General features: G+C 40.8%; 4 protein-coding genes across 5 annotated transcripts; all 4 read left to right on the top strand.

Annotated features, from left to right (window-relative positions):
* Window positions 1-1,220: 1,220 nt before the first annotated feature.
* Window positions 1,221-10,185, top strand: LOC119361901 (fatty acid amide hydrolase-like). Of its 2 annotated transcripts, XM_037627071.1 has the most exons (19): window positions 1,223-1,593; window positions 1,684-1,744; window positions 2,243-2,436; window positions 2,529-2,658; window positions 2,779-2,856; window positions 2,941-3,088; window positions 3,583-3,695; window positions 3,781-3,856; window positions 4,940-5,011; window positions 5,258-5,309; window positions 5,702-5,782; window positions 5,854-5,937; window positions 6,366-6,469; window positions 6,674-6,766; window positions 7,638-7,706; window positions 8,169-8,230; window positions 8,864-8,925; window positions 9,168-9,263; window positions 9,754-10,185. In XM_037627071.1, the coding sequence occupies exons 1-19, from the start codon at window positions 1,381-1,383 to the stop codon at window positions 9,811-9,813; spliced, it is 1,848 nt and encodes a 615-aa protein (XP_037482968.1). In that variant the 5' UTR covers window positions 1,223-1,380; the 3' UTR covers window positions 9,814-10,185. The 2 variants fall into 2 exon arrangements, with proteins under 2 accessions (XP_037482967.1, XP_037482968.1); XM_037627070.1 differs by having other exon boundaries at window positions 1,221-1,744.
* Window positions 10,186-11,317: 1,132 nt separating this feature from the next.
* LOC119361902 (fatty acid amide hydrolase-like) lies at window positions 11,318-22,446 on the top strand. Its single transcript, XM_037627072.1, has 19 exons — window positions 11,318-11,657; window positions 11,756-11,816; window positions 12,221-12,417; window positions 12,506-12,635; window positions 12,756-12,833; window positions 12,917-13,064; window positions 13,567-13,679; window positions 13,765-13,840; window positions 15,265-15,336; window positions 15,583-15,634; window positions 16,010-16,090; window positions 16,161-16,244; window positions 16,705-16,808; window positions 17,002-17,094; window positions 18,001-18,069; window positions 20,395-20,456; window positions 21,213-21,274; window positions 21,609-21,704; window positions 22,195-22,446. The coding sequence occupies exons 1-19, from the start codon at window positions 11,466-11,468 to the stop codon at window positions 22,252-22,254; spliced, it is 1,830 nt and encodes a 609-aa protein (XP_037482969.1). The 5' UTR covers window positions 11,318-11,465; the 3' UTR covers window positions 22,255-22,446.
* A 1,417-nt stretch (window positions 22,447-23,863) lies between these two features.
* LOC119366903 (ethylene-responsive transcription factor 15-like) lies at window positions 23,864-24,533 on the top strand. The gene has a single exon (XM_037632586.1). The coding sequence runs from the start codon at window positions 23,864-23,866 to the stop codon at window positions 24,461-24,463; it is 600 nt and encodes a 199-aa protein (XP_037488483.1). The 3' UTR covers window positions 24,464-24,533.
* A 421-nt stretch (window positions 24,534-24,954) lies between these two features.
* On the top strand, window positions 24,955-26,415 carry LOC119360292 (ethylene-response factor C3-like). The gene is made up of 2 exons (XM_037625994.1): window positions 24,955-24,958; window positions 25,568-26,415. Exons 1-2 carry the CDS (start codon window positions 24,955-24,957, stop codon window positions 26,413-26,415), a joined length of 852 nt encoding a protein of 283 aa, XP_037481891.1.
* The last annotated feature ends 270 nt before the right edge of the window (window positions 26,416-26,685 follow it).

Raw genomic sequence — 26,685 nt, forward strand, 5'->3', positions numbered from 1 at the left:
CTTAACTCATGGAACAAGAGTCCTCCGAGTATCATTGTGGTGTCATGGAATTCTCTTACATATACACTAGAATAGCGTTATATTTCAGTAGCCTAGAATTCCCCCTAATCTAAAGAGGCGTTCATACTTTATTAAAACGTTTGAAATTAAACTCTTGACGGTGGATTTCAATTTTAAAGCCATCCATGTAGAAACTATTGATATGGTTCAAACCTAGCCCTATGTTTGCCTTTTCCCTCTCGGGTTCAATTGGACTCTCTTTATCCTTCTCATGTTGACCTGTCGCGTCCATGTGTAGCTAACTTTCTCCCATCTTCCGCCATACACCACTCTCCCTATTGAAATCGATGGATCATGTGTATTAGGACTGCCATTGACTTGAAATATGTAGAGGATTAGGTGTTGGTGTTAAACACATATAACTCCAACCTAACATATAAATGTACAACGGGGTAGCTGAAAATAGGCTAGACAGAGCGAGTAGGCTACACATGAGACCATGAAATGGAACAATCGGGTTGCCCGTGGCAGGGTGACCGAACCGACCATGACGCAATGGTCAAGATGTTTGTCTTGACCCAGAAGGTTTTGTCGTGGTTGTAATACGTCGACTTAGTAGATGGGTGGAGCGAACATTGTGATGCCTTATAGATGTTGGTGTTGATAAGTGAATCTTGTTAACAAATATTTTCTACCCTAAGGTGGGGCTGGAGTGGCCTACTTTAGCGGCGCCAACAAATGTAAGATCGAAGGGTGCATCAACAAAGAAGACGTTTTTGAGCATGGCTAGTCAAAACACGACCCTATGGCAACGACGTCACCGACGATCGATGGCGACCAGATTGTTCCTGTGATGACTCCATCAATCGCAAGATATTATGCCGGCCCAGTCTCTGGGCTGTGCTCATCGGAGCAGGGGTGTGCGTGCGTCCGATCATAGTGATGATTGTCTTTGATTGTATTGCGTTTAGAAAAAAAAATATCTGTAAGTTTTCTTATACCTAGCTGATGCCACGAGCTTGGGTGGTCCTAGAGGCGAATTGATCGCCTTGTCGTGGAGTCAGACTGGGTCGCTGGTACATTTACATGTGCGTGCACCACCCTAATTCTGGCCGGACAAAGCTGTACGTAATTTTTAGTCCGCAGCACCGCTACTCCTACCTCGGCTGCAAGTGGCAGCTGCAACGGCCATTATTTCCTCGCCATCCATCCAATCCATCCCCCCTTCATTCCCCCCGTCCCCGGTCATCGTCTCCCCTCCCCCATAAAACCCCACTCGCCGGAGCCCGCGGCCGCGCATTACTTCCCGCCGCGCGCTCGCAGCTCCGCATTCACTCCGCCCGCGGAGAGCGGCCAAGAAAACGACCCGGGATCGATCGGATGGGCGGCGGATCCGGCGGCAGGGGGAAGGGGCCGCGGGCGATGGCGCCGGCGGAGGAGGTGGACGTGGCCGCCGTGCGGTACAGGCCGGCGGAGCTGCAGGCGCCGCACCTCACGGGCTTCCCGCTCCGGGCCTTCGTCTGGCTCCTCGAGTCCCCGCTCCTCGGGCCCCTCGTCACCTCCCTCCTCAAGAAGCAGAACAACATGACGCAGGTCCGTCACCTCCTTGCCCAATTTTCGTTTTTTACCCGGCGTTTCCGTCGCGCTCATCGCGGTTTTCGGTCTTGCTCGGGGGCGGCGCAGATGCTGCAGCACACGGTGATCCCGGAGCGGCCCATGTTCTACCCGGAGTACCCGCCGCAGGGTACGTTCTCTTCTCTGGTCCTATCCCCTGTCTCTGTCTGTTCCTTTGAAATTGTCGACGGTCGTTGTTCAGCTCCACAAGCAAGCAAACAATAATTGTTTTTTTATAATATAAATGTTCTAGTACTACTTTTGATTCAGTCAAGTTCAGCTGGAGCTCTCGGCGGAAAAAATAAGCTCTGCTGCTGGAACTGAATAAGCCACAGAAAGATATATGTTTCCTGCAGAAACGCACCTGAATAGTTTGCTCGATTTTGTCTACACAAATAATCTGCCCAATTCAGTTATTCAGATTTTTTTGAGCAAAATTCAGTTATTCAGATGTCGCAGCGATATTTTGAAGCACCCCTGTTTTTGGGCCTCTTGCATCTTTTTTTGACTGGAAACAGAGAAAAAATTCCCTATTGCAGCTTTTTTAATCATCATGTGAAAGTTATATGTAGTATAAGGTAAAAAATGGGTATGCTGTTGTTAATTGCTGTTGCTCCCAATTTACCAGAGCCTGAACAAGGGGTTCTGACCCTCGAGGAAGACAGGGGCCCTGTGGACAGAGTTGAGGAGGCACTGAGTTGCCTCGCTCCGTATGACCCGTCGGGGCGTTTCACATCGACCGATGAGAAAAACCCCTTCCTCTACTGGAAGATCCGCGACTTTGCGTATGCGTACCGGTCTGGGATCACGACGCCGTCAGCTGTGAGTAGCTCACTGGAATGTATTGTATTTGTACAGAACAACGCTGCTTGCTCTCCTTGCGTTTGTGGTGTTAAACCTTGACCGCTGCGTAGGTTGCAGAGCTTGTCATAGCAGGCGTGGAGGAGTGGAACAATAAGAAGCCTCCGATGCCAATGCTGATCCATTTTAACGCCAACGACCTGAGGAAGCAAGCCGTTGCTTCTACAAAGAGATTTGAGCAAGGTCTACACCCAACCCAACCCTGCTGCTTTTGTTCATCATTGTTGAAACGAACAGACATCAGGTGGTAGGTCCATTTACCTCAATCGTGTTTTCTTGATATGTGTTGTTTCTTGTGCCCAGGAAGCCCGATTTCCGTTCTGGATGGGATCTTTTTCGCCGTTAAGGATGACATTGACTGCTTGCCATATCCATCAAAGAGTTAGTTCACTCGACTGTACTAGCCATTTTTTTTACTGTGTCCGAGATGTACATTCTATATTATGTTCCTCTATTTGAATTCAGGTGCCACCACATTTTTTGACGAAATCCGCCCTGTGGAGAAAGACGCTGTCTCTGTTTCTCGTTTACGGAAATGTGGAGTGATCTTTATTGGGAAAGCAAATATGCACGAGCTAGGCCTTGGGGTCACTGGAAACAATCCAAACTATGGGTACGGTTAATAATTGAGCTTCTGCTGATTCTGTCTGAAATGCTGACTTAAATGGAATCTACAGTCTAGGGACACATGAGTTCTATTGAAGGTGTTAAAACTTATCATGTTCTCATCTATGTTGAACTGGTGGAATGTTACCTGGTTAACATTTCGTACTCCTTTTTTTTGACACGCTGCAAACATGAATGTCTAGAAACATCTAGATCATTCTTTTGCCCTGCCTAAAGTCTTGCAATGGAAAAGGGGAACATTTTTGTTAGCTATTTACTAGAAGCAAACTCAGCTGAGTAATTGTAAAGCTTGACAATGAATCAGAACTCTCGATGCCTACAAACATTATGCTCTAGCAGTATCATCGGAAACGATCGCATTATGAAAAGGAAATGGAAAATGAATTTGCAATTTGAAGTCATCCTATATTGTTTATCTAGTCTACTTATTTTCTGATGTTTGTCATTTTATCTTAATATTTTCATAATTATTTATTGCAGGACAGTAAGAAACCCACATTCAATCGATAGATATACTGGTGGTTCTTCATCTGGTCCAGCTGCACTTGTCTCATCAGGGTTATGCTCAGGAGCGATTGGAACAGACGGCGGAGGTTTGTACATATAAAGCTGTGACATTCATTGACACTACATTCTTTTCAGTACTAGTCTCTAATTGGGACCTTTTCTTTCTTACAGGCTCGGTTCGAATACCATCCTCCCTATGTGGCGTTGTTGGTTTGAAGACAACATTCGGGCGCACAGATATGACTGGGTAACTAAGAGAAGTTCCTGCATTTGCTTTGCTACAGATAAAAGTATATATCCGATCAAGTCACTGTCACTGTCACCATCTAAGGCTGCTCTGCACCTCAGCTATGCCTTCACGCTCATCCGAGTCCCACATAGGCCAGTGTCACTCGATTAACGCCTCTGCACTCTTATTCCTGTGATGCTCCATTTTCGTTAAGTCAGTTTGTGGGGGAGATTCGTGTCTTTCAGTTAGTTTATTTGTTTTTTAAGAGACTTTTAGCAAGGTGATAAACAAAGATGGGAGATGGGCCGCGCCTCACCAACTCCAGTTTATAAGATAGAGTAAACTTTGTGAAACTACAAGTATTCTTATAAACTGTCACAAGGCTCCAGTTTTAAGTCTGGACTGTAAGTGGCCCACCTGTCAGCCTCTTGGCCTAGTACCTACCTGTAATGTAGGTTTCAGCAAGGGTGTACGGGTTGCAATGTGTTGATCAATATTGTTGCATGTGACGGTTCAACTTTAAATATGGGGTATTGCTATGCGAAAAAGCTTCTTGCTAGCTATGTGCAATAGATACATAAATCCATGGTGTTGAATAGTCTGCAAAATACCTGTAGTTTTGTGATTTTACGGTTACATTTCTTCTGGGCTTCATAATTTACTTGGATTAGGATAACCTTTTTAAGCCATTTAAGCAAGTGCGCGTAGCCTTTCGTTAACACTCCATATGTTCTTAAACCAGGGAAACACCGGTTACCGGATTTACTGGTACCCTGTTCAGGATTTTGGTTTAAATTTAATTTAAAAATATAAAGAGCACCACCAATTCGAAGAAAAATAAGAAGGAACATAGTTCCAATAAAGGGAACCCAGGGACCATATTCTTCTCCAATCTGAGTTTTGCTCAAGTCTCGAATAAACTGAAGGACATGTTCAAAAATTCTGACCGTCGGTCAGGATGCTTTGTGGATTCCGAACAGCTATGACAACTAAACCTAGCATACAACCCAAGATGGCTTGGTTGCCTTTTGTTTTAATAATAATATAATAGATTGTGAGTACGCATAATTTTATACGCATAATTTTATATCTTATTTGCAGGGTTGTTTGTGATGCTGGGACAGTTGAAGTTGCTTCACCTCTTACATCATCAGTAGAGGATTCTGTGCTATTGTAAGCATTTTGGCTTGCTAGATGACACCGTGAGGTTGCATGAGTCTGTTTAGCTATCTTTGTTAAAGTTGGAAGTTTGTCAACTCTCTTATTTCCCTTAATGATATAAGTTATATATCTAACTATCTGGTTGGGTAGGTACAACTGAATACTTGTCATTTATGAACACTCAACAGTCAATACCCTCTGCTTGTAAGTTATGTATTTACTACTTACAGTCTTACACCATGTCTTATGGTATTTCAGGTATTCTGCACTAGCAGGCTCTAGACCTATGGACAAACTTACTCTGAGACCTGTAAGATATTTCTTCTTTTAGCATTTCCCATCTGGTAAATACTAGAAGCACTGAATGTCTGTTAAAAAACCCCTAAAATATCTTTAGTATCACTTTTATGTCATTGCACTATACTAGCACTATACTAGTCAGTTTTTTTTTTCTTAAATTGGAAACAGTATGGATGTCAGTCATTACTGAATCGTAGGAAAAAAAAAGATTGTGATTGTTTTTCTAAAATGAAATGTAAAATTTTAGACTCCAACAGTACGGTAATCACAATACAGCAACAGTCACATGTTAATCTTCTCCATTATTACCAGGATGGATCATAATCTATGATCTAAAGCTGGCCTTATTGCATCCTATCAGCCTCATAGCTTCTTCATCTCTTCCCCTTTTCCTCTGTACAGTCCCCGCTGTGTGTTCCTAACTTGGTGTCCTCCGAAAATAGCAAGATCCTGCAATCAGTGAAAGTGGGAAAATATACAGAGGTACAAATTTTCACGTGAAATATTATTTTTGTACACATGTGCCTTTTCTTAGATAAAATTGGCTTCTGCAGTGGTTTCATGATGTCCCTGATAATGAGGTCTCAAATACATGTGAAGATGCACTTAACCTCCTATGCAGCACCTTTGGATGTCAGGTATAGCCATTTATATCGCAAACACATCTTATTATCACACCTATCTAGGTCTCGTAACTTTGAATGTACAATCTCTTCTTTAGATGAAAGCAATTGATCGTTAATCAGATTTTCCATGTGTAAGGTGTATGCCTCTGTGCTCTCCAATAACTGCGACCATAGTTCTGTTGATGATTACGTCAAAACAATTAAGTGTTAATTAGAAAAATGTCCATCTTGACAACTCCTATAAGATGTAACTGATTATTGATGAGCATCATTTGGAGCTTCTAGCTATTCAACAAGCAGTATTAGTTAAGCTTATTTTTTCCCAGCTGCTAAATGATTATGGTGAGATGCCTTTTCTGTTAGTGTGGTATCTACTATATATGCATGTTCTATTGTTTTTCGACATCTCAGCTGACTAGTATTGTTTAATATTTTTCAAGATAGAAGAGATAATCTTACCAGAGCTTGAGGAGATGCGTACAGCCCATCTTGTCTCTATTGGCTCAGAAGCATTCTCCGACATGAATGCTCATTACCAAGCAGGGTACCTATTTATCTATCTATATGTATTCACACAAATATCACCATCAGATTATCACTATTGCTCTCAGCATGAGTTATATAATTTTTTTCCTTTCAAGACGAGATAGAACTTGAAATTGCTGGTCCCCGAGAGACTGGAATTAATTCTTTTTAGCTACTCTTTACTATTCTGTAATATCAATCTCACAATGCTACTATCTTCCAGGAGGCGAACTGAAATGACGTTAGATACTCGAGCAAGTTTGGCACTTTTCAAGTCATTCACTTCAGCAGATTATGTTGCTTCTCAATGTCTGAGGTGAATATGAGTATAAATGTAGCGGAGGAATTTATGTTTCCATTACAGCAATTCATTCATATGAAGTAGGTTTTTCGTTCTGCAGTTTTATTTGGTTATGGGAACCACCTTGAATGTGATTGTAGATAGGAAAGATAAAGTAAAACCTATTTAGATTGTAAGATTGTTTCAGGTAACACAGAAAGATGACCAATCAAGCTAATAAGAAAGGAAACATGTCTATTCTTATGATCCCACAGGTTTCCACAAGCCTTATCCAGTGCATCTGATTTAGATTGATTCGATAATATCAGTTATTTCTAGTAACAACCCTAGTTATTATTAAATATGAAAATTCAATTCTGATTGTTATAATATGACATCCTACATATATGTCATATTCTAGTTAGGAGTTCTTTCTTTAGCATTATAGTTTGCAAACAAATAGGGGATTAGAGATAAGTAAACAAATAGGACTTGCATTACAGAGCATACCTAACGCCAGGTGATGGGGCATACTTATAGTGTAGAAATTGTGTGGACATTTATACCAAGTTATAATAATTCAATAATTTCTAGAAAGTTGTGCAGCTCCTGTCTCATCATTATCTGCTACCAGAAAGTGCTGCTATTTTCTTTAAAATCTGTCGTGGTCTTCTTGACTAGACTCCTAGTTTGTCACAGACCGAGTTACTGAAATTTTCTAGATGTGCTGGCTGTTGCACAAATCGTGGAAATTGAGGTGTTACTATAAATCACATGCCACATAGTTGTTGTATGACAAATACAATTAAGTCTGAAATCTGAACTATGAACTGCCAAGTGTGTATTTCTTTCTCCCACGGCAGATGTTCTGGCGGTTGTGTGCTTACGGTATCTGTGGCTTTTATAGGAGAAGGATAATGTACTATCACATGGAAGCTTTCAAGAAGGTTGACGTCATAGCAACCCCTACAACCGGGTAAGAGATTTTGAAGTTTATTACAGTCTGTCAATAGATGTTTTATATCATCGTACTTGTTTCTGCTAATGCTGTGTATGCATGATTCCTCATTCTTACTTGTTTTTGTCTAGTCAAAGAGGCTAGTGCATGAGGAAAGTTCTGCTTTCTAGCTTCCAGTAGATAGTTAGTAGTTCTAGGCGACACATACTTTTCTAATAGTTTCAGGGTATATAGGGCTACACAAGCATGTCGGGTTCTGACTTAAATACAAGATAATATCTGTAAATTACCGAATTGACAATACTAATTCACATTTGGGATTATACGGAGCATCTGACATAAACTCTGTTTATCTATGCTCCCTAGATTGCTGCATACCTAGTTTGACCTTGTTGCACCAGTTTTCAAGAAATTATAGTGTACCCATGCTTATCATATATGTTACGATAACAACTAAGGAGATGTGCTGTTTTTTTCCAGCATGACCGCGCCAAAAATACCACCAAGTGCTCTGAAAGGAGAGTCTGATTATGTTGTATCAGGTAGATTCTTTTCACTATATTATGCTGTGCATCTTCATTAGCTTTTGAACACGTGGATTTGTATCTTATCTCAAACTCAACTTTGAACCATGCTAACATCCTGGATAAAACCTGCTGAAATGTTGATGTGAAACAATTCTTAATTAACACAACAACTGCTGTCATTGTCTTGTCTTGAGAAAGAAGTTTGTAATAAGAAAAATAAAATAATGACAGCTCTACATGTGAAATTTGTAGGGGAATCAAAGTTTTAAACACGGTTTCACGCCTTAGCGGCGAAGATACTAAAAAGATATGGCTGAGCTATCAGTTGCTATTTCCTTATTTAGATCATGGATATCATGCTTTTGTGGTGGGAATGCACAAAGCTACTCAATATCACAAGCTATTTAGAACCTTGTTGAAATCAGATATACAGGGGGCATTTCTTCCTATTTGAAATCCAATAGCATAAAGTAGCTATGCAATATGGAAGTACATGAGTTGTGTTTATAGTTTATATGAGTTTAGCAGTTTGCTAAGCAAGCCATATTAATGCCTGTTTTGATGCCAACCTGCCAAGTCAATTGTTGGTACTTTGCTCTACAGAGATCAATTACACCATTTCTGTTCCTGATTCTCTCTTTATTGCAGCCAAGCTGATGCAATTCATTTTTGCCGGGAACCTTCTTGGCTTGCCTGCCATTTCTGTTCCTGTAAGTGTGGTGTCACAACTCATAACGAGTATTAATTGTATCTTCTACTCCCTCTGTAGATTAATGTAAGACGTTTGAGGTCACTACTTTATAGTGACCTAAAACGTCTTATATTAGTTTACAGAGGGAGTAGTTAGCAATAATTATAGGAAACATTCAGGATTTTGTTACAATATAGCTCAAAAACATGCAGGGAAATTATTAATTGCTAATATGTGCTGCTACTCGTGTCCTGTACTCAGGTTGGTCATGACAAGCAAGGCCTTCCTATCGGCTTGCAACTGATAGGCCGTCCGTGGGGCGAGGCTAGCTTACTGAGGGTGGCTTCGGCAGTAGAGGTACTGTTTGCATTCATCATAACTGTTCTGCATTTGCGTTTTGCCATCTGAGAATGTGCTCATATTTAATAAGAGTCCATGTGCTTTCTAAGGCCGCATTCTGTATGAACCCGAGTGAATCTCTGGACATTCGCCAATTTTAATCCATTAGCATTAGGCATCGGGGAGACTTTATTTACACCACTAGTTGTTTACGGGCATTTATTTATATCGTGGCATAAGTACACTTAAGCTGCAGATTACTTTGAGTGATTTTTAACGGGAAAATATGCTAAGGCCAAAAAATGTTAGGGAAGAAATAGTAATTTATGAAATATCGTAAATCTGGCCCAAATTTGGCATGTCTACAGAATGTGAAAAGCACTATTCAGTGGCATCACCATTATGAGTGCGAGCATTATTTTCATCAAGTCTTTTGTAGTCCGTCTTTGTCTCCTTCTGGGCCCTCATCATGAACTGAAAACGTGACCTTATTTTCCCCTGCTTTCAGGAGCTCTGCCTGAAGAGAAGAAATCGGCCATCCACATTTTACGACATCCTGAAGACCTGAAACATCAGCAGTATGCAATGCTATCAATAGTATGTGAGAGGTTTGTCATTTGTCAGGACTCAGGATAGACACAACAAACCTTTCTCCAGTTTGAAAATAATTTTACCAGAGATATTGTAGCAGCAATAAGCAAGTGAGGTACAGTAGTGTATAAAAAAATTTCGTTTGGACGTTTGGGATATCTCTGCCGGTCTTTTCTTCTTGTTGTGATTCATCTGTTAGCAATGTTCATGATCTGGCTCGTCTCTGCCCGTCCAGAAAGCGGAGACAGAGATGTAACCGAGATATCCATTACTGACAAATGTGAGTGAATCATGAATTTGTATCTCATCACAACTAGAAAAAAAACCTTGATGACAGGTTCAAAATGAAGTGGAGTGTGTGACGCAAAACAAAATCTGTACCGCTCATTTCGTGTTTAGAAGCACCTCCTATCGTTTTGTGGTTTCGTTTGTCCCTGCGAAGAAACTAGACGAGATGAATTCGTGAAACATCAGGTTTTCATGTTCTTCATGCGAAGCAGTGCTACAGTAGCACAATGGCTTTGGTATCTACGCGATGGACATGGCTGGAGCCTGATAGGGCTAAACTAAAGGGGCCTACCTTGGTGATTCATACGGTACTATTTGTCGAAATATATTGTCTGTCTCTCTCCATCAGTTCAGGCTTTTAAATGAAATGAACTGCTTGAAGCATCGGTTTCATACTATCAAATCCGTTGGTAAAAAAAAAACTGTTATTTTGTTTTGTTTCTTCATCCTACAACAGAGAACGACCAAGACAAAGAAGAATGACCGAGAATGTTGAGCATTGACCATACACAGAAAGAAAAGAGAATTCAGAGAGCAAGAACAAGGAAGTCAGTCTATGGTGCACAACCCTGAGCCCTCAACTTTTTCTAGTTCACCACGAGTTCACATTTTCATAGAGGCATTTCAAATCCAGCATTAAGTGTGTGCGACGAAAGAACGTTCATCAGAACTACAACATAGCGGTGCCCTGATATTTGGTGAATCCGGTTGGATGGCTAGTGCCCCAATAGCTTTCGGGCCGTGGACACGTTTGATGATACTCCCACTATTTCATAACGTAGTGCGTATAGATTTTTTATAAAGTCAAATTGTGCAAACTTTGACCAAGTTTACAGGAGATCCTATTTATATCTACAATACCAAATATATAAAAATATGAAACTACATCTTATGATGAATCTAATGACATATGTTTGACATTATAGATGCATATGTTTTTCTTCACAAACTTGGTCAAATTTTGTGAGGTTTGACTTTTCAAAAAAATCTATATGCACTGCATTTTGGAACGGAGGAAGTATCTGTTTCGGCGATCCGCATTGGAGTTGCCCTGACGTAGAATCTGGGGAAAAAATTTATTTGGCTGATGTCAGAGATCCTGGAGGCAAAATTTATCGTCTTGTCGCCGGAGTCCACTGAATCGCTGGCACATTTACGTGTGCACAGTCCTAGTACTACTTCAGTGCTACGTACGTACCCCGGCCCCGGCCGGCAACAACGCCCCATTATTTTCTCGCCACCCTCCCCTTCCTCCGTCGTCGTCGTCGTCGTCGTCTTCGTCTACATTATCCGCATTCACTCTGCCTCCGCCCCTGCACCGGAGAGAGGGAAACGGAGGAGATGGGCGGCAAGGTGAAGGCGATGGCGCCGGTGGAGGAGGTGGACGTCTCCGCCGCGCGGTACGAGCCGCTGGTGCTGCGGGCGCCGCGCCTCACGGGGTTCCCGCTCAGGGCCTTCGTCTGGCTCCTCGAGTCGCCGCTCCTTTGCCCCATCGTCACCTCCGTCCTCAAGAAGCAGAACAACATGACGCAGGTCCTCTCCTCCCTTGCCGGTTTCTATTTTTGCTTCAGATTATTTTGCTTCCGGTGCACTCAGCACAACCCTGGTCTTGCCGGGGGACGAGCGAGCAGATGCTGCAGCACACGGTGATCCCCGACCGGCCCATGTTCTTCCCGGAGTTCCCGCCGCAGGGTACGACAGTGTGTTTCCCTTTGAAATTGTCACTTGAATTTTGTATATACAGTTCAGAATTCAGATAGATGTTCTACTTCTTTCATTCAGTCAAGTTCTACTGAAACTTTCCGCAAAAAAAAAAGAAAGAGAAAAAGTTCTGCTTAAACTGAAAAAAGGCACAGAGACATGAATGTTTGCTGCAGAAGCACAACCCCACATGAATAATTTGCTCGGTTTCGTCTACAAAATAATTTGCTCAATTCAGTTACACCACCCTGTTTTTACATATTTTTTGACTGGAGACAGTAAGAAAATTTCCCACTGCAGATTTTCTAATCATGTGAAAGTTATATGCACGGTTGAACAAAATGCAAAAAAAAGGGGTGTATTAATGTTAATTGCTGCTGCTCCTAATTTGCCAGAGCCGGAGAAAGGGGTTATGATCCTGGGGGAAGACAGGGACCCTGTGGAGAGAGTGGAGGAAGCACTGCAGTGCCTCGCTCCGTATGACCCGTCTCGGCGTTTCACATCATCGGTCGATGAGAATAATCCCTTTCTCTACTGGAAGATCCGTGACTTTGCGCATGCATACCGGTCCGGGATCACGACACCGTCAGCTGTGAGTAGCTCACTGGAATGTACTGTATTTGTACAAACATTGCTTGCTCTGCTTGCATTTGTGGTGTTAACCAGGGACCTTTGGCTAGGTTGCGGAGCATGTCATTGTGGGCGTGGAAGAGTGGAACAATAAGAAGCCTCCGATGCCAATGCTCATCTATTTTGACGCTCATGACCTCAGGAAGCAAGCTGATGCTTCCACAAAGAGATTTGCGCAAGGTTTACGCGGAACCTATCTTTGCTGCTTTATCCAATCATTGTTGAAATGAACAGACATCAGGTGGAAACTCCATTTACCTCTATCCTGTTTTCTTGGTATGTGTTGCCTCTTGTGCTCAGGAAGCCCGATTTCCATTTTGGATGGGATCTTTTTTGCCATTAAGGATGACATTGACTGCTTCCCATATCCATCAAAGAGTTAGCTCATTCGACTGAAGTATCCATTTTTTTATTGTGCCCGAGCAGCACATTCTATATTATGTTCCTCTTTTTGAATTCAGGTGCTACCACATTTTTCGACAAAATCCGCCCTGTGGAGAAAGACGCAGTCTTAGTTGCTCGTTTACGGAAATGTGGAGTTATTTTTATTGGGAAAGCAAATATGCACGAGCTAGGCATTGGGGTCACCGGAAACAATCCAAACTATGGGTACGGTTAATAATTGAGCGGCTGTTAGTTCTGTTCGAAATGCTTACTTACATGGAGTCTAGGGACACATGAGTTTTATTGGAGCTGTTAAAACTTAAGTCATGGTTTTCACCTATGTTGACCTGGTGGAACTCGAGCGTTACCAGATTAAATATCTTTTGTCCCTGTTTTTTGAAATGCTGCAAACATGAATATCCAAAAACGTCTAGGAGATTCTTTCGCTTTGCATAAAGTTTTGTAAAGGAAAAGGGTAACTATAATATTTGTTAGCTATTTCCTAGAAGCAAACTCAGCTCAGTAATTGTAAAGCTTGACAAGGAATCAGAACTCTCGGATGCCTACAAACATTATGCTCTAGCAGTATCATCAGAAACCATCACATTATGAAAAAGAAATGGAAAACAGAATTGGAATTTGCAGTCATCCAATATTGTTCATCGAGTCTACTTATGTTCTGATGTTTGCTACTTTATATTCGTAATTTCATAATTATTTATTGCAGGACAGTAAGAAATCCACATTCAATCGATAGATATACTGGTGCTTCTTCATCTGGTCCAGCTGCACTTGTCTCATCAGGGTTATGCTCAGCAGCGATTGGAACAGACGCCGGAGGTTTGTACATATAGAGCTGTGACATTCATTGACACTACATTCTTTTCGGCACTAGTCTCTAATTGGGATCTTTTCTTTCTTACAGGCTCAGTTCGAATACCATCCTCCCTATGTGGCATTGTTGGTTTGAAGACAACATTCGGGCGCACAGATATGACTGGGTAACTAAGAGAAGTTCCTATTTGATATGTACTACTAGCACTTGCTTTGCTACTCTGATCCATATTAAGCTTCATGCACTAGGCAACACAACTGAAGGTCTGAACTGATGAGAAGGGCTAGAAAATCCACATATACACTTCAACAGACCACTCATGCTTGCATGAATTATATGTTATAGTACTGTGAAAAATATCCATGATGGATAAAATGATATTGTTTTAGTTTGATCAAACCAGATATTTTTCATATATTAAAACAAAAGTTCAGAAAATATCTTGAGCTTGTCAACCCGGTCGCTAAATATTTCATGTCATCAGATGTAAATCAAAATGCCAACTTGTTTAATTTCATATAATGAACCCAAGTGCTAATTTCTATTTAAATGTTATTATCAAACAGTTATTTATTGACTCTACGGGGTGTTTCACAAAATCTATTTTCCTTATTTATTATTTTGAGTTTCATATAAAATACATTATTTTTTTATTCGGTTGTTTCCTATGTATTGTTACATTTGTCTTTTAGATTTTGACATGATATTCGATGCATACCTTTGGCAGTTACTTTTAATAAAAATGTGTTTGTATATAAAATTATAAAGTATTAGTATAATTTGAATAAAGTGATGTTAATTTTACAGGACCAATGCAAATATTTTTTAGATATACTACTAAGGGCCAAAGATGTGTGTTGCCCTGCACATTTGCGTGGCTATTTTTTACATGAGTGTTACGTGTTTCTTCAAATTAGGATAATATGAATGGAATACGTTTTGATCATTGGATTTATTTGATTTGCCATTAGGATTAATAATAGATATTTGTGTTTTATTTGATCTTGTTTCAGCCTATGTAAACTACAGGGCTTAGTCATCTTTTATAGATTTATTTTAGTCTAATTTTTGCAATGTCATTTGCACTATGCTCCCACACACTCAAATGCCTAGCATGTTTAATTTCTCAACCCATATGGTGTTGCACGTGCCCATTAGCCAGCTCAAACCGTATTGCTTGGGCCCAAACTGCATTTGAGTGCCCAAAGCCATACCAACCTAATTTTTCTGTTTTTTTCTCCTCCTGCATTTGAGTGCCCAAAGCCAGCCCAAACTGCTAGCTATGATTGGTTTGAGAGGCTCGTATCGGATACAAATATGCATGTTTTTTCTGATTGGTTTGGTGTGCTCGTATCGGATACTAATACATACATGTTATGTGTGGTAGCATCTTGTACGTGTCAGGTGCCAAAATTCATATATGATGTTGTTCTCTGTAACTTTACACCTTTTAATATCAACCATTCTAATCTAAATCTACAGAGCCTATATTTTTAGCCTATGTGGGCGAATGTGTCGGCATTTACCTTTTTTTTAGTATATAAATATAGATAGATTGTGAGTAGGCATAATTATATATCTTATTTGCAGGGTGCTTTGCGATGGTGGGACTGCTGAAGTTGCTTCACCTCTTACAGCATCGGTGGAGGATTCTATGCTGGTGTAAGTACTTTGGCTTGCTAAATGAGATCGTGAGGTTGCATAAACCTGTTTAGCCATCTTGTTGGCAACGTTGAAGTTTGTCAACTCTCTTATTTACGTTATTTATATGAGATATAAATTTAACTACCTCATGGGTAGTGGCCTAGTGGGCACAACTGAATACTTGTCATTTATGAACACTCAACTCTGCTTGTACTTCATCTATTTACTACTTACAGTCTTACACCTGGTCGTGTGGCATTTTAGGTATTCTGCACTTGCAGGCTGTAGACCTACGGATAAGCTTACTCTGAGACCTGTAAGATATTTCCTGTTTTAACACTTCCCATCTGTTAAGTACCAGAAACATTGAAATGCATGTTGAATAAACTCTAAAATGTCTTTCATGTCACTTCTACGTCATTATACTATACTAGTCGGTTCTTTCTTAAATGTGAAGCAGTACAAATGTCAGCATTAATGAATTGTGGGAAACAAGAATGTGATTATTTTTTTCTGAAATGAAATGTATTTTTTTAACTCCAAAGTACGGTAATCATAATATAGCAACATTCATATGTTAACCTTCTCCATTATTACCCAGGATGTATCATAACTTATGATCTAAATTTAACCTTATTACATCCTATCAGGCTCACAGCTTCTACATCTCTTTCCCTTTTTTGCTGTACAGTTGCCGCTGTGTGTTCCTAACTTGATGTCCTCTGAGAACAGCGATATCCTGCAATCAGTGAAAGTGGGAAAATATACAGAGGTACAACTTTTAACATGAAATGTTATCTTGTACAGATGTAATTTTTCTGATATAAACTTGGCTTTTTCAGTGGTTTCATGATGTTTCTGATATTGAGATCTCCAATACATGTGAGGATGCACTTAGCCTCCTGCGCAACACCTTCGGATGTCAGGTATGGCCATTTCTACCGCAACACATCTTATATTATTGTATTACTCTTATGTCTATTTATACCAACTGTTTAGGTGTTGTACCTTTGAATGTACAATCTCTTCTTTAGATGAAGGCATTTTCTCATTAATAAGATTTCCATGTGTAAGGTGAATGCTTCTGTGCTCACCAATAACTACTACCATAGTTCTGTTGATGGTTGTGTCAAAACAATTGTGAAGTGTTAATTAGAAAAATGTCCATCTTACTATTGTTAACAATTCCTGTAAGTTTTAACTGATCTGTATCATTTAGAGCTGTTAGACATCCAACAAGCAGTAATAGTTAAGCTTAATTTTTCCCACCTGCTAAATGATTATGACGAGATGCCTTTTCTGATGACGTGGGATCTACTATATATAGATGCATATTTTGTTGTTTTTGACATCTCAGCTGACTAGTATTGTTTAACATTTTTCAAGATAGAAGAGATAATATTACCAGAGCTTTTGGAGATGCGTACTGCCCATCTTGTCACTATTGGCTCAGAAGGATTCTGCCAGCTGAATGCTCATTACCAAGAAGGGTACCGATCTATATCTATCAACACAAATATCGGATTCTCCATAATGCTCTTAGCATGAGTTATAATTTTTTTTTCCTTTCAAGTTTCAATAGGAGGTAGAACTTCAAATTTTTGGTCCCTGAGAGACTGGAAATATTATTGTTAGCTAGTCTTTACTATTCCGTACTATCAATCTCACTATACTATCTTCCAGGAGGCGAACTGAAATGACGTTAGATACTCGAGGAAGTTTGGCACTTTTTGGGTCATTCACTTCAGCAGATTATGTTGCTTCTCAACGTCTGAGGTAAATATGAGTATAAATGTAGCTGATCCATTTATGATTTCCATTATAGCACTCGTTCATGAGTATGAAGTAGGTTTTTTTCGTCATGCAATCTTATTCAGATCTTGGAAGTTCTCTTAGAACCATGTTGACTGTGATTGTAGATAAGAATGATAAAATAAAACCTATGTAGATTGTAAGAATTTTTCCAGGTAACACAGAGAGATGACCAATGTATCTAATGATCCCACAGGCTTCCACAAGCCCTTATCCAGTGCATTTTTGTTGGATTTAATTTGACAATATCTGTCATTTCTAGTATAACCGTAGTTATTGCTAAATCACAATTCCATCTAACTGAATTATTCTAATATGTCGTATCCTATATATGCCTTATTTTAGTTAGTTCTTTCTTTATCATTTTATTTTGAAAACAAATAGGAGATTATAGACAAGTACAAAAAGGACATGCATTACAGTACAGAGCATACCTAACGCCAGGTATGGGGCATACTTATTGACTTATTCGTATTAATTGTGTGGACATTTTTGTACTAAGTAACAATACATCATTAGCTGCTAGAAGTTGTGTGGCTTCAATTTTATCCTTATCTGCTACCAGAAGGTGCTGCTAACTCAAATTTCTTATTCTTTTCTTTAAAAGATACCATGTCTTGACTTTTAGAGAAGTCCATTTGGGCATCCCAGTTTGTCACATATACCGAGTTACTGAAATTTCCTAGATCTGCTACCCATTGCACAAATGGTGGGCATTGAGGTGTTGTTATAAATGACATGACACATAGTTGTCGTATGACAAATCAATTAAGTCTGGGATATGAACCGGCGACTATCAAGTATATATTTCTTTTCCCCATGGCAGATGTTCTGCCGGTTGTGTGCTTACTGTATCCATGTCTTATATAGGAGAAGGATGATGTACTATCACATAGAAGCTTTCAGGAAGGTTGACGTCATAGCAACCCCTACAACCGGGTAAAAGATTTTAAAGTCTATTACAATCGGTTCATAGACATTTGATATCATCTTAGTCAGTTATGCTAATAGTGTATATGCATGCTTCTTCCTTGGTACTTGTTTTTGTCTAGTCAAAGAGGCTAGTGCATGAGGAAAATTCTGCCTTCTAGCTTCGAGTAGATGGTTAGTGGTTCTAAGCGACCTAGTTTTCTAATTGTTGGGATCGAGAGAGAGGCGCCTGGTCGTTGGTCTCTGGTGTCGGCACTTCTCCGCTTTTATTTCATTCTTTGATGCATTTTGGTTCTTCATTTTTTTTCATTTTCTTTTTTCTTTTGTTTATTTTTTGGTTTTCTTTGTTCTTTTGGTTATTATTCTACATTTTTTATATATGTCAACAACATTTTTCTAATACACGTCTAACGTTTTTTGGATACAAATTAAATATTTGGTAATACATGGTCAACATTTTCTGCATAGACATTTTTAACATTTTCAAATGCTTAATTAACCTTTTTCAAATAAAAGATTAACATTTTTTAATAAATGGTCAATATTTTTTGATACAATTTTTATATTTTTTAAAAGCTTAACTAAAAGTTCTGAAATAAAAAGATGAACATTTTCTTATGACATGATCAACATTTTTTTATAAAAATTTAACATTTGCCAAATGCTTGATTAACATTTTTTGAAACACTGGTTCAATAATTTTTAAATGCTTGATTGATATTTTTATATACATGATCAAAAAAAATTTCATCTTATGTTAATACATGGTCAACTTTTTTTCTACTCACATTTAACATTTTCCAAATGTTTGATTAAATTTTTTCAAATACTTGTTCAACATTGTTTCAAATGATTAACATTTTTATGTACAATTTTTTTCATCATTTTATTAATAAATGGTCAAAAAAATTTCTATACACATTTAACATTTCCCAAATGCCTGATTAACACTTTTCAAATACTTGTTCAACAATTTTTTTTCAAATGCTTGATTAACATTTTTATGTACATGATAATTTTTTTTATCATTTTTTAATACATGAACAATATTTTTCCTATATACATTCCACATTTTTTGAATGCTTGTTCAACATTTTTCAAATATTTATATAACATTTTTCAGTTATTTGTTGTGGAGTGTTTTTGTAACATATACATTTAGAATATTTTACAAAATGTGCAAAAATGAAGCAAAAAAAGAAAACAGAAAATATAAAAAAACAAATAGAAAAATGTGGCTGTGGCTGATTTTGTTAGACTGGTTTTTGTTGCGCAAGCGTTCATGTACACGCGCATACAGACGCAAGTGCTAACATATACATTTTTTAGTTTTCTAGACTGGTTTTTGTTGGTTTTATCCGTTTTTCATTGTTTTCATATGCGAGAACCTTTTCAAATTCATGAACTTTTCGCAAAATGTTGCGAACTTTTTTCAAGTTTAAGATTTTTTCAAATTCGTGAACTCTTTTCCTTTTTGTGAAGTTTTTTCAAATTATGGACTTTTCCAAGCCATGAAGTTTCCTCAAATTCGAGAACTTTTTTCCAAAATTTGTCAGCTTTTTCAAATTTGCGAAATTATTTTATTTTTTTTGAATTTTGTAAATACATGAAATTTTTTGAATTAATCAAAAATTTCCAATTTTGGGAACATTTCGAAATTGCATGAACTCTTTTAGGATCATTATTTTCTTTTGAAATTTGTGAGCATTTTTCAAGTTCATGGACATTTTTATATTCATGATTTTTTCTAAAATTTGTGAACATTTTTCAAATTCACGAACTTTTTCAAAATTTTAATTATTTTTAAAAATCGTGAACTCTTTCACATTTTATGAACTTTTTTAAAGGGTGCGAAATTTGTAAACTTTTCTGGATTTTATGATTCTTCCAGGTTCATGATTTTTTGGGAAACTCAACGGATAACTAGTCATGGTCAACCAGGTCTACTGTTGACCGATCAACTTTTTTTGAGCATATGTTGACCGATGAACTGATGGAACGATCAAGCTGTTCAAAAAGAAAAAAAAACTGAGCGTACGAAAGGGACACTCGGTTTGTTGGTCTGGCCTATGCGAGAACCAGGAGAGGCGTGCGAGGGCCAAGTAGCTTAATTAGCACTGAACGTGCCAATTAGGAGGTCTCGGTGGTTTCTGACTTAAATGGGAGATACTATGTGTGAATTACTGAATTGACAAACACTAATTCACATTTGGGATTACACGGAGCAACTGATATGAGTCTGCTTATCTTTGCTCCCTAGAATGCCGCATACCTAATTTTACCAGGTTGCTCCAGTTTATAATAACAACTAAGGAGATGTGTTGTTTTTCCCAGCATTACTGCACCAAGAATACCACCAAGTGCTCTGAAAGGAGAGTCTGATTATATTGTATCAGGTAGATTCTTTTCACTATATTATGTTATGCATTTCATTAGCCGTTCAACATGTGGATTTACAATTTATCACAAACTGAGCTCTGAACCATGCTAACATCCTGCATAAAAACTACTGAAATCTTGATTTGGAAATTGTTATTTGACACAACAACTGTTGTCTTTGTCTTGTATTGAGAAAAAAGTTTGTAATAAGAAAAATAAAATTAACGACAACTCTATATGTGAAATTTGTAGGGGAGATTGAGGTCATAAACACATTTTTCACACCTTAGCCGCAAAGATCCTAAAAAGCTAAAGCTGAGCTATCACTAGCTATTTCCTTATTTAGATCACGGGTTTCATGGTTTTGTGGTGGGACCGCACAAAGCTATAACGGAATATGGCAAGCTATTTAGAAACTTGTTGGAGTCAAATATACGGGGGCATTTCTTCCTTTTTGGAATCTCATACTAGTATAGAGTACTCCCTCCGTCCGAAAATACTTGTCATCAAAATGGATAAAAAGAGATGTAGAACTAAAATACATCTAGATACATCCCATTTTATCCATTTTGATGACAAGTATTTCCGGACGGAGGGAGTATCTATGCAATATGTAAGTTCACGAGTTCACGAGTCTAATAGTTTGCATGAGTTCAGCAGTTCACTAAGCAAACTAAATATATGCCTCTTTTGGTGCCAACTTGCCAAGGTTGGTACTTCTACAGAGATCAAATACACCTTTTTATGTTTCTGATTCTGTCTCTTTATTCCAGCTAAGTTGATGCAATTCATTGTTGCGGGGAATTTTCTTGGCTTTCCTGCCATAACTGTTCCAGTAAGTGGTGTCACAACTCATGATGAGTATTAACTGTATCTTCTAATTAACGTTATGAGATTGTGTATGGAATACTAACTTTAGTATTATTGATGTACATTCAGAAAAGATGGTGTTATTTCGAACATAATGAACGGTTTACAGATAATTATAGAAAAATATTCAGAATTTTGGTAGTACTCCCTCTGCAAACTAATATAAGAGCATTTAGATCACTAAAGTAGTAATCTAAACGCTCTTATATTAGTTTACGGAGGGAGTATAATATAGCTCAAAAACATGGAGGGAAAGTATTATTTTCTAATATGAGCTGCTACTCCTGTGCTGTACTCAGGTTGGTCATGACAAGCAAGGCCTTCCTATCGGTTTGCAACTGATAGGCCGTCCATGGGGTGAGGCTAGCTTACTGAGGGTGGCTTCAGCAGTAGAGGTACTGTTCACATTCATCATAAAGGTTCTGTATTTTTAATTTGCCACCTTAGAATGTGCTCTTGTTCAATACGAGTCTATGTGCCTTTTAAACCTGTATGAACCGAGTGATTCTCTGAACATTCGCCAATTTTCCCAGTTAGGTTTAGGAGTTGCGAAAACTTTATTTATACTACTATGCTGTCTGGGGCCTTTTGTTTATCGTGACGCTAATACACTGAAGCAGTAGATTACTCTGAGTCATTTTAACGGGGAAAAGACGCTAATGCAGATAAAAATGTTGGGGAAGAATCAGTAATTTATGAAACATGGTAAATTTAGCATGTCTACGGAATCTGAAAAATGTTTTGCTATGTTTTCTTGTGTGGGTGCACTGTGGGTGCGCCGAGCTGGGGTTCAGCCACTACTTTCCCTATTTTCATCAAGTATTTTGTACTGTCTTTGTCTGCTTCTGGACCCTCATAAATTGCAAACATTTCCCCTGCTTTCAGGAGCTCTGCCTAAAGAGAAGGAATTGTCCGTCCACATTCTATGACATCCTACAGACCTGAAACATCATCAGTGTGTAATATCAATAGTATGTAAGAGGTTTGTCATTTGTCATTTGTGAGGACTCAGGATAGACATGGCAAACCCTTCTCCAGTTTATGTAAACCGAGAAAACAGTTCTACCAGAGATATTGCAGCAACAAATAAGTAAGCGAGGTACTAGTATATAAAAAATCGGTTGGATGCTTGGGATATCTCTGCCGGTTTGCTTGTTCTTTTCTTCCGGATTGCGATTCATCTGCTTGTAAGTTCTTGATCTGGCTCGTCTCTGTCTGTCGAACAGAGGCAGAGATGTAACTGGGATATCCATTACTGACAAATGATAATCTCTGGTCTAAGTGAGAGTTAGTACGTTGTTGGATTTTACCTACCCAGGTTCATTAGTTGTACATGTACGCGTGCCTTGCGCTGTCGAAAAAAAAGCCAATATATAAAATGCGAGTGGATCGTGAATTTGTATCTCAATAAAAAACTTGATAGGTCCAAAATGAAGCGGATTATGCGACACAAAACAAAATATATACTGCTCATTTCATGTTTAGAAGCACTTCCCATGGTTGTGGTTTCGATTGTTGCTTGCGATGAAACTAGAAGAGATGAATTCTTGAAATATCAGGTTCATGTATTTGCTGTTAAATAAATCTATCTTGGCGATACATACGGTACTATTATTAAATACAACGTATGTTGGTATTCTACGTCCTAGTAGATACTAAAAGAAACGGACCAAGACGAAGAAGAGGGGTTGACTTGTTCTACTTCTGACCGAGAACGTTGAGCATTGACCATATGTAGAAAGAATGAGAACTGAAGGAGCAAGAACAAGGAAGTCAATCTGTGGTGGACAACCCTGAACCCTTTTTCTTTTCTTATTCTGAAGGTAACACTGAACTTTTTCTGGTCCACTTCTGCATAGAATAGATGGCTTCCAATTCAGCATCAAAGTTAAGTTGGTGAGCCAAAGAACGTTCACCAGATACTACAAGTCTACAGCGCAGCGCAGCCCTTGATTTTAATCTGAATGGTTTTATCTACCGGTGAGGTGACTGCAGTAGCTAGCTCAATTTGGGGCGGTCGTCGGAGCGAAAAGTCGGGAGGGAGGCTGCCGCCGGCGGCCTGTAAGTGTCGCACCACCGCGGAGCCATCCCCGAAGCTTCTCTAGGTGTCGACCTGTCGCCGTCTCCGCGAGACTACGACGGAGGAGCTACAAATTAGCAGGATATTCCGATGGCGACGCCCACCAGCCGCCCTACGTGAGCCTTCCCTCTCATCCCTTTACCCAACCCCAAAATGAAGGCCCCTTTTTGCAATGAAAACGACGCCCATCTCACGTACCGCTAAGCCCAACTTGTCATTTCTAGAGCTGATCGATACCGATGGTGGCACCACCGCGGGCCACCGCCGCCCTACGTACTATTCCATTATACATACACTACTACTCCTTTTTGCCAGCACAAAGTTTAATTTCCTCTTGTCAATTCAAACCCCACGCGCGCTCCATCAGCTGCCCTATATATTCCATCCGCGCGCCCAGCTTGTGAACAAAAGCACCCTCAGCCATAGCCTATATGTAAACCCCATCTCACAGGGAGCACGCCAACTGACACCCACATGGACAACCATGGTGATATGTGCTACTACAGCGGCGTCGGCATGGGCGCCGCGGCCGACCCCTCCTGCTCCTCCACCTCCTACTCGTCCTTGGACTCATTTCCATCCGACTTGAGCAGCGGCGAGACGATTGAGGAGGAAAGGAGGCGGCCCAAGAAGCCAGCAGCCTACATCGGCGTGCGCGCGCGGCCGTGGGGACGGTTTGCGGCAGAGATCCGGGACTCCACGCGGGGCGGCGCGCGGGTGTGGTTAGGCACGTTCGCCACGGCCGAGGCCGCCGCCATGGCCTACGACCAGGCGGCGCTCTCCTCGCGGGGCGCGGCCACGGCGCTCAACTTCCCCGTGGAGCGCGTCAAGGAGTCACTCTACGCCCTCGGCGCCACGGCCACAGGCATGGGTGGATCACCCGTTTTGGCGCTCAAACGCCGCCACTCCAAGAGAAAGAGGCGCAGCAAGGCCGAGATAGCCAACGACGCGGCGACATGCACGAGGAGGAGGAGCAAAACGATGGCCACGCAGGAGCGGTTCATCGTGGAGCTGGAGGACCTCGGCGTCGACTACCTGGATGAGCTTCTGAGGATCACGTGTAACACTACTTAGTTACTAGTCCCTCCGTCCCGAGGTAGCAGTACGTACTGAGTACGTCGGTTGTAGGTTTGCAGCTAGCTTTGAGGCGGTGCCATTTCAAATTGGAGCACATGGGTTTTGTGCAGTTAATTGGTGAACTAATTACACGTGATAAACGCCCAACTTTTCAAAGTCAATAGCCCCAAAAGGCCGAAAGATATGTACAAACAACCCTACAAGGCTATAACACTTTGCACGAAGCAAGCAAACAAACTGATAGAAAATCAAAGTGCAACTTGACGACAACCTACAAACTTGGGCATCGTAGAATAAAGAGATACAAGTACAAAGCAGCACCCAACCCACTTTAAAGTTGATCTCGCTGACGCCTGCTTGCTTCAGGGAAACAAGACACCAAGCCTTGCTTAGTTGACGAGCATTCCTTCAGAGCCTCGTAATGGTCACTTGTGGTGGCTGAGAGCGTGCCACTTGGCGTGCTTTGAGCCGCTGCAACGTGTCGCGTTATGGGTGCTTTCATCAGATTTTGTTTTTTATACGCGTTTTCGGCTTAATAGATGATTTTTTTTTCAATTTTTCGGTTTTTCATCGGTTTTCTTAGCCTTTCGACACAAAACTTGATTTGTTTGCACGAAAAAATACGTTTTTTTTCTTTCACGAGAGGCATGATTTTGCTTCGGTGCGAGGCACAACCGTGCCTCTTGAAAACGGAAAAATAAACGCGTTTTCACTTTTTTTCTTCGGTTAGTGGCACAGCCGTGCCTTTTGGAAACAGAAAAAAAATGTGTTTTCTTTTTTTTTCGTGAGAGGCACGTTTTTGCTTCTGCGAGAGGCATGGTCGTGCCTGTCGGAAACGAAAAAAACACATTTTCTCTTTTTTCTTCTTCCGCCGTGCCTCTCGGAAACGAAAAAGTTTTTTTTCCTTTCATGAGAGGCACGCTCGTGCCTCTCGGAAAATAAAAAAAACTTATTTTTTTCTTCCGTGAGAGGCACTGCCGTGCTTCTTGGAAACGAAAAAAACATGTTTTTTCTTTTTGTGAGAGGCACGTTTTTGCTTCCGCGAGAGGCCCGCTCTCAGAATGAAAAAAAACACATTTTCTCTTTTTCTTTCTCCGCGAGTGCCTCTCGGAAACGGCTTCCGGAAAGGGAAAAAGAAACGTGCTCCATTTCCATCCCGGCTGCTCCTCAATCAGGGCGATATGTACTACTACTGCACCGGCTGCACCGATCCCTCCTGCTCCTCAATCTCATCTCTGGACTCGTTTCCATCCCACGACTTGAGCAGCGATGAGATGGCTGAAACAAGGCTGCAGAGCTCAGCTGGCCTGGCCGCCGCTGCCGCTCCAGCTTCTTGGAATCATTTCCAGGCCGGATGCATGGGCGCCGCTGCTAATAGTAATCCCTCCCCCAGCTCCTCCTCCTCCTCCTTCTCGTCCTTGGACTCGTTTCCCTCCGACATGAGCAGCGGCGAGACGGTTGGCGCCGAAACGAGTCCTCGGCGCAAGAGGCCAGCAGCGTCGGCTGCGCCGTCCTACATCGGCGTGCGCGCACGGCCGTGGGGGCGGTTCGCGGCGGAGATCCGGGACTCCACGCGGGGCGGGGCGCCGGTCTGGCTGGGCACCTTCGGCACCGCCGAAGCCGCCGCCATGGCCTACGACCAGGCAGCGCTCTCCTCGCGGGGCGTGGCCACGGCGCTCAACTTCCCACTGGAGAGCGTCCAGGAGTCGCTCTGCGCCCTCGGCGCCACGTCCACGGGCATGGACGGATCGCCCGTTCTGGCGCTCAAACGGCGCCACTCCAAGAGAAGAAGGCGCAACAAGGCCGAGATAGCGAACGACGCGGCGACGGCCAGGATGAGGAAGAACAAGACGATGGCCATGCAGGAGCGGCCCGTCGTGGAGCTGGAGGACCTCGGCGCCGACTACCTGGACGAGCTTCTCAGGATTACGTGTGGTACAGCTTACTAGCTACAATAGTACTACATACGGCTGTTCTAGCTAAGCTTGGGTAACCGTACTTGTGTGAATTTTTACACGCTTGTTTTCTTAGTTCCCATGAATACTTTCCATTTCTGAGATAATTTACTGAGAAGATTTGCCTTGGTACAAAATAATACTGAGTGTTGTTTTGTGTAGCTTGAGCTACACGGTGCCCCTTATCTTAGCCATCCATTTTGGCATCAAGATTCATGCAGGCACATTTGTCATTTTTGTTTCTTTCAAACAAAACAATGTATA

The sequence above is a fragment of the Triticum dicoccoides genome, chromosome 2B, assembly GCF_002162155.2.
Source record: "Triticum dicoccoides isolate Atlit2015 ecotype Zavitan chromosome 2B, WEW_v2.0, whole genome shotgun sequence".
In the NCBI taxonomy this organism is placed as follows: Eukaryota; Viridiplantae; Streptophyta; class Magnoliopsida; order Poales; family Poaceae; genus Triticum; species Triticum dicoccoides.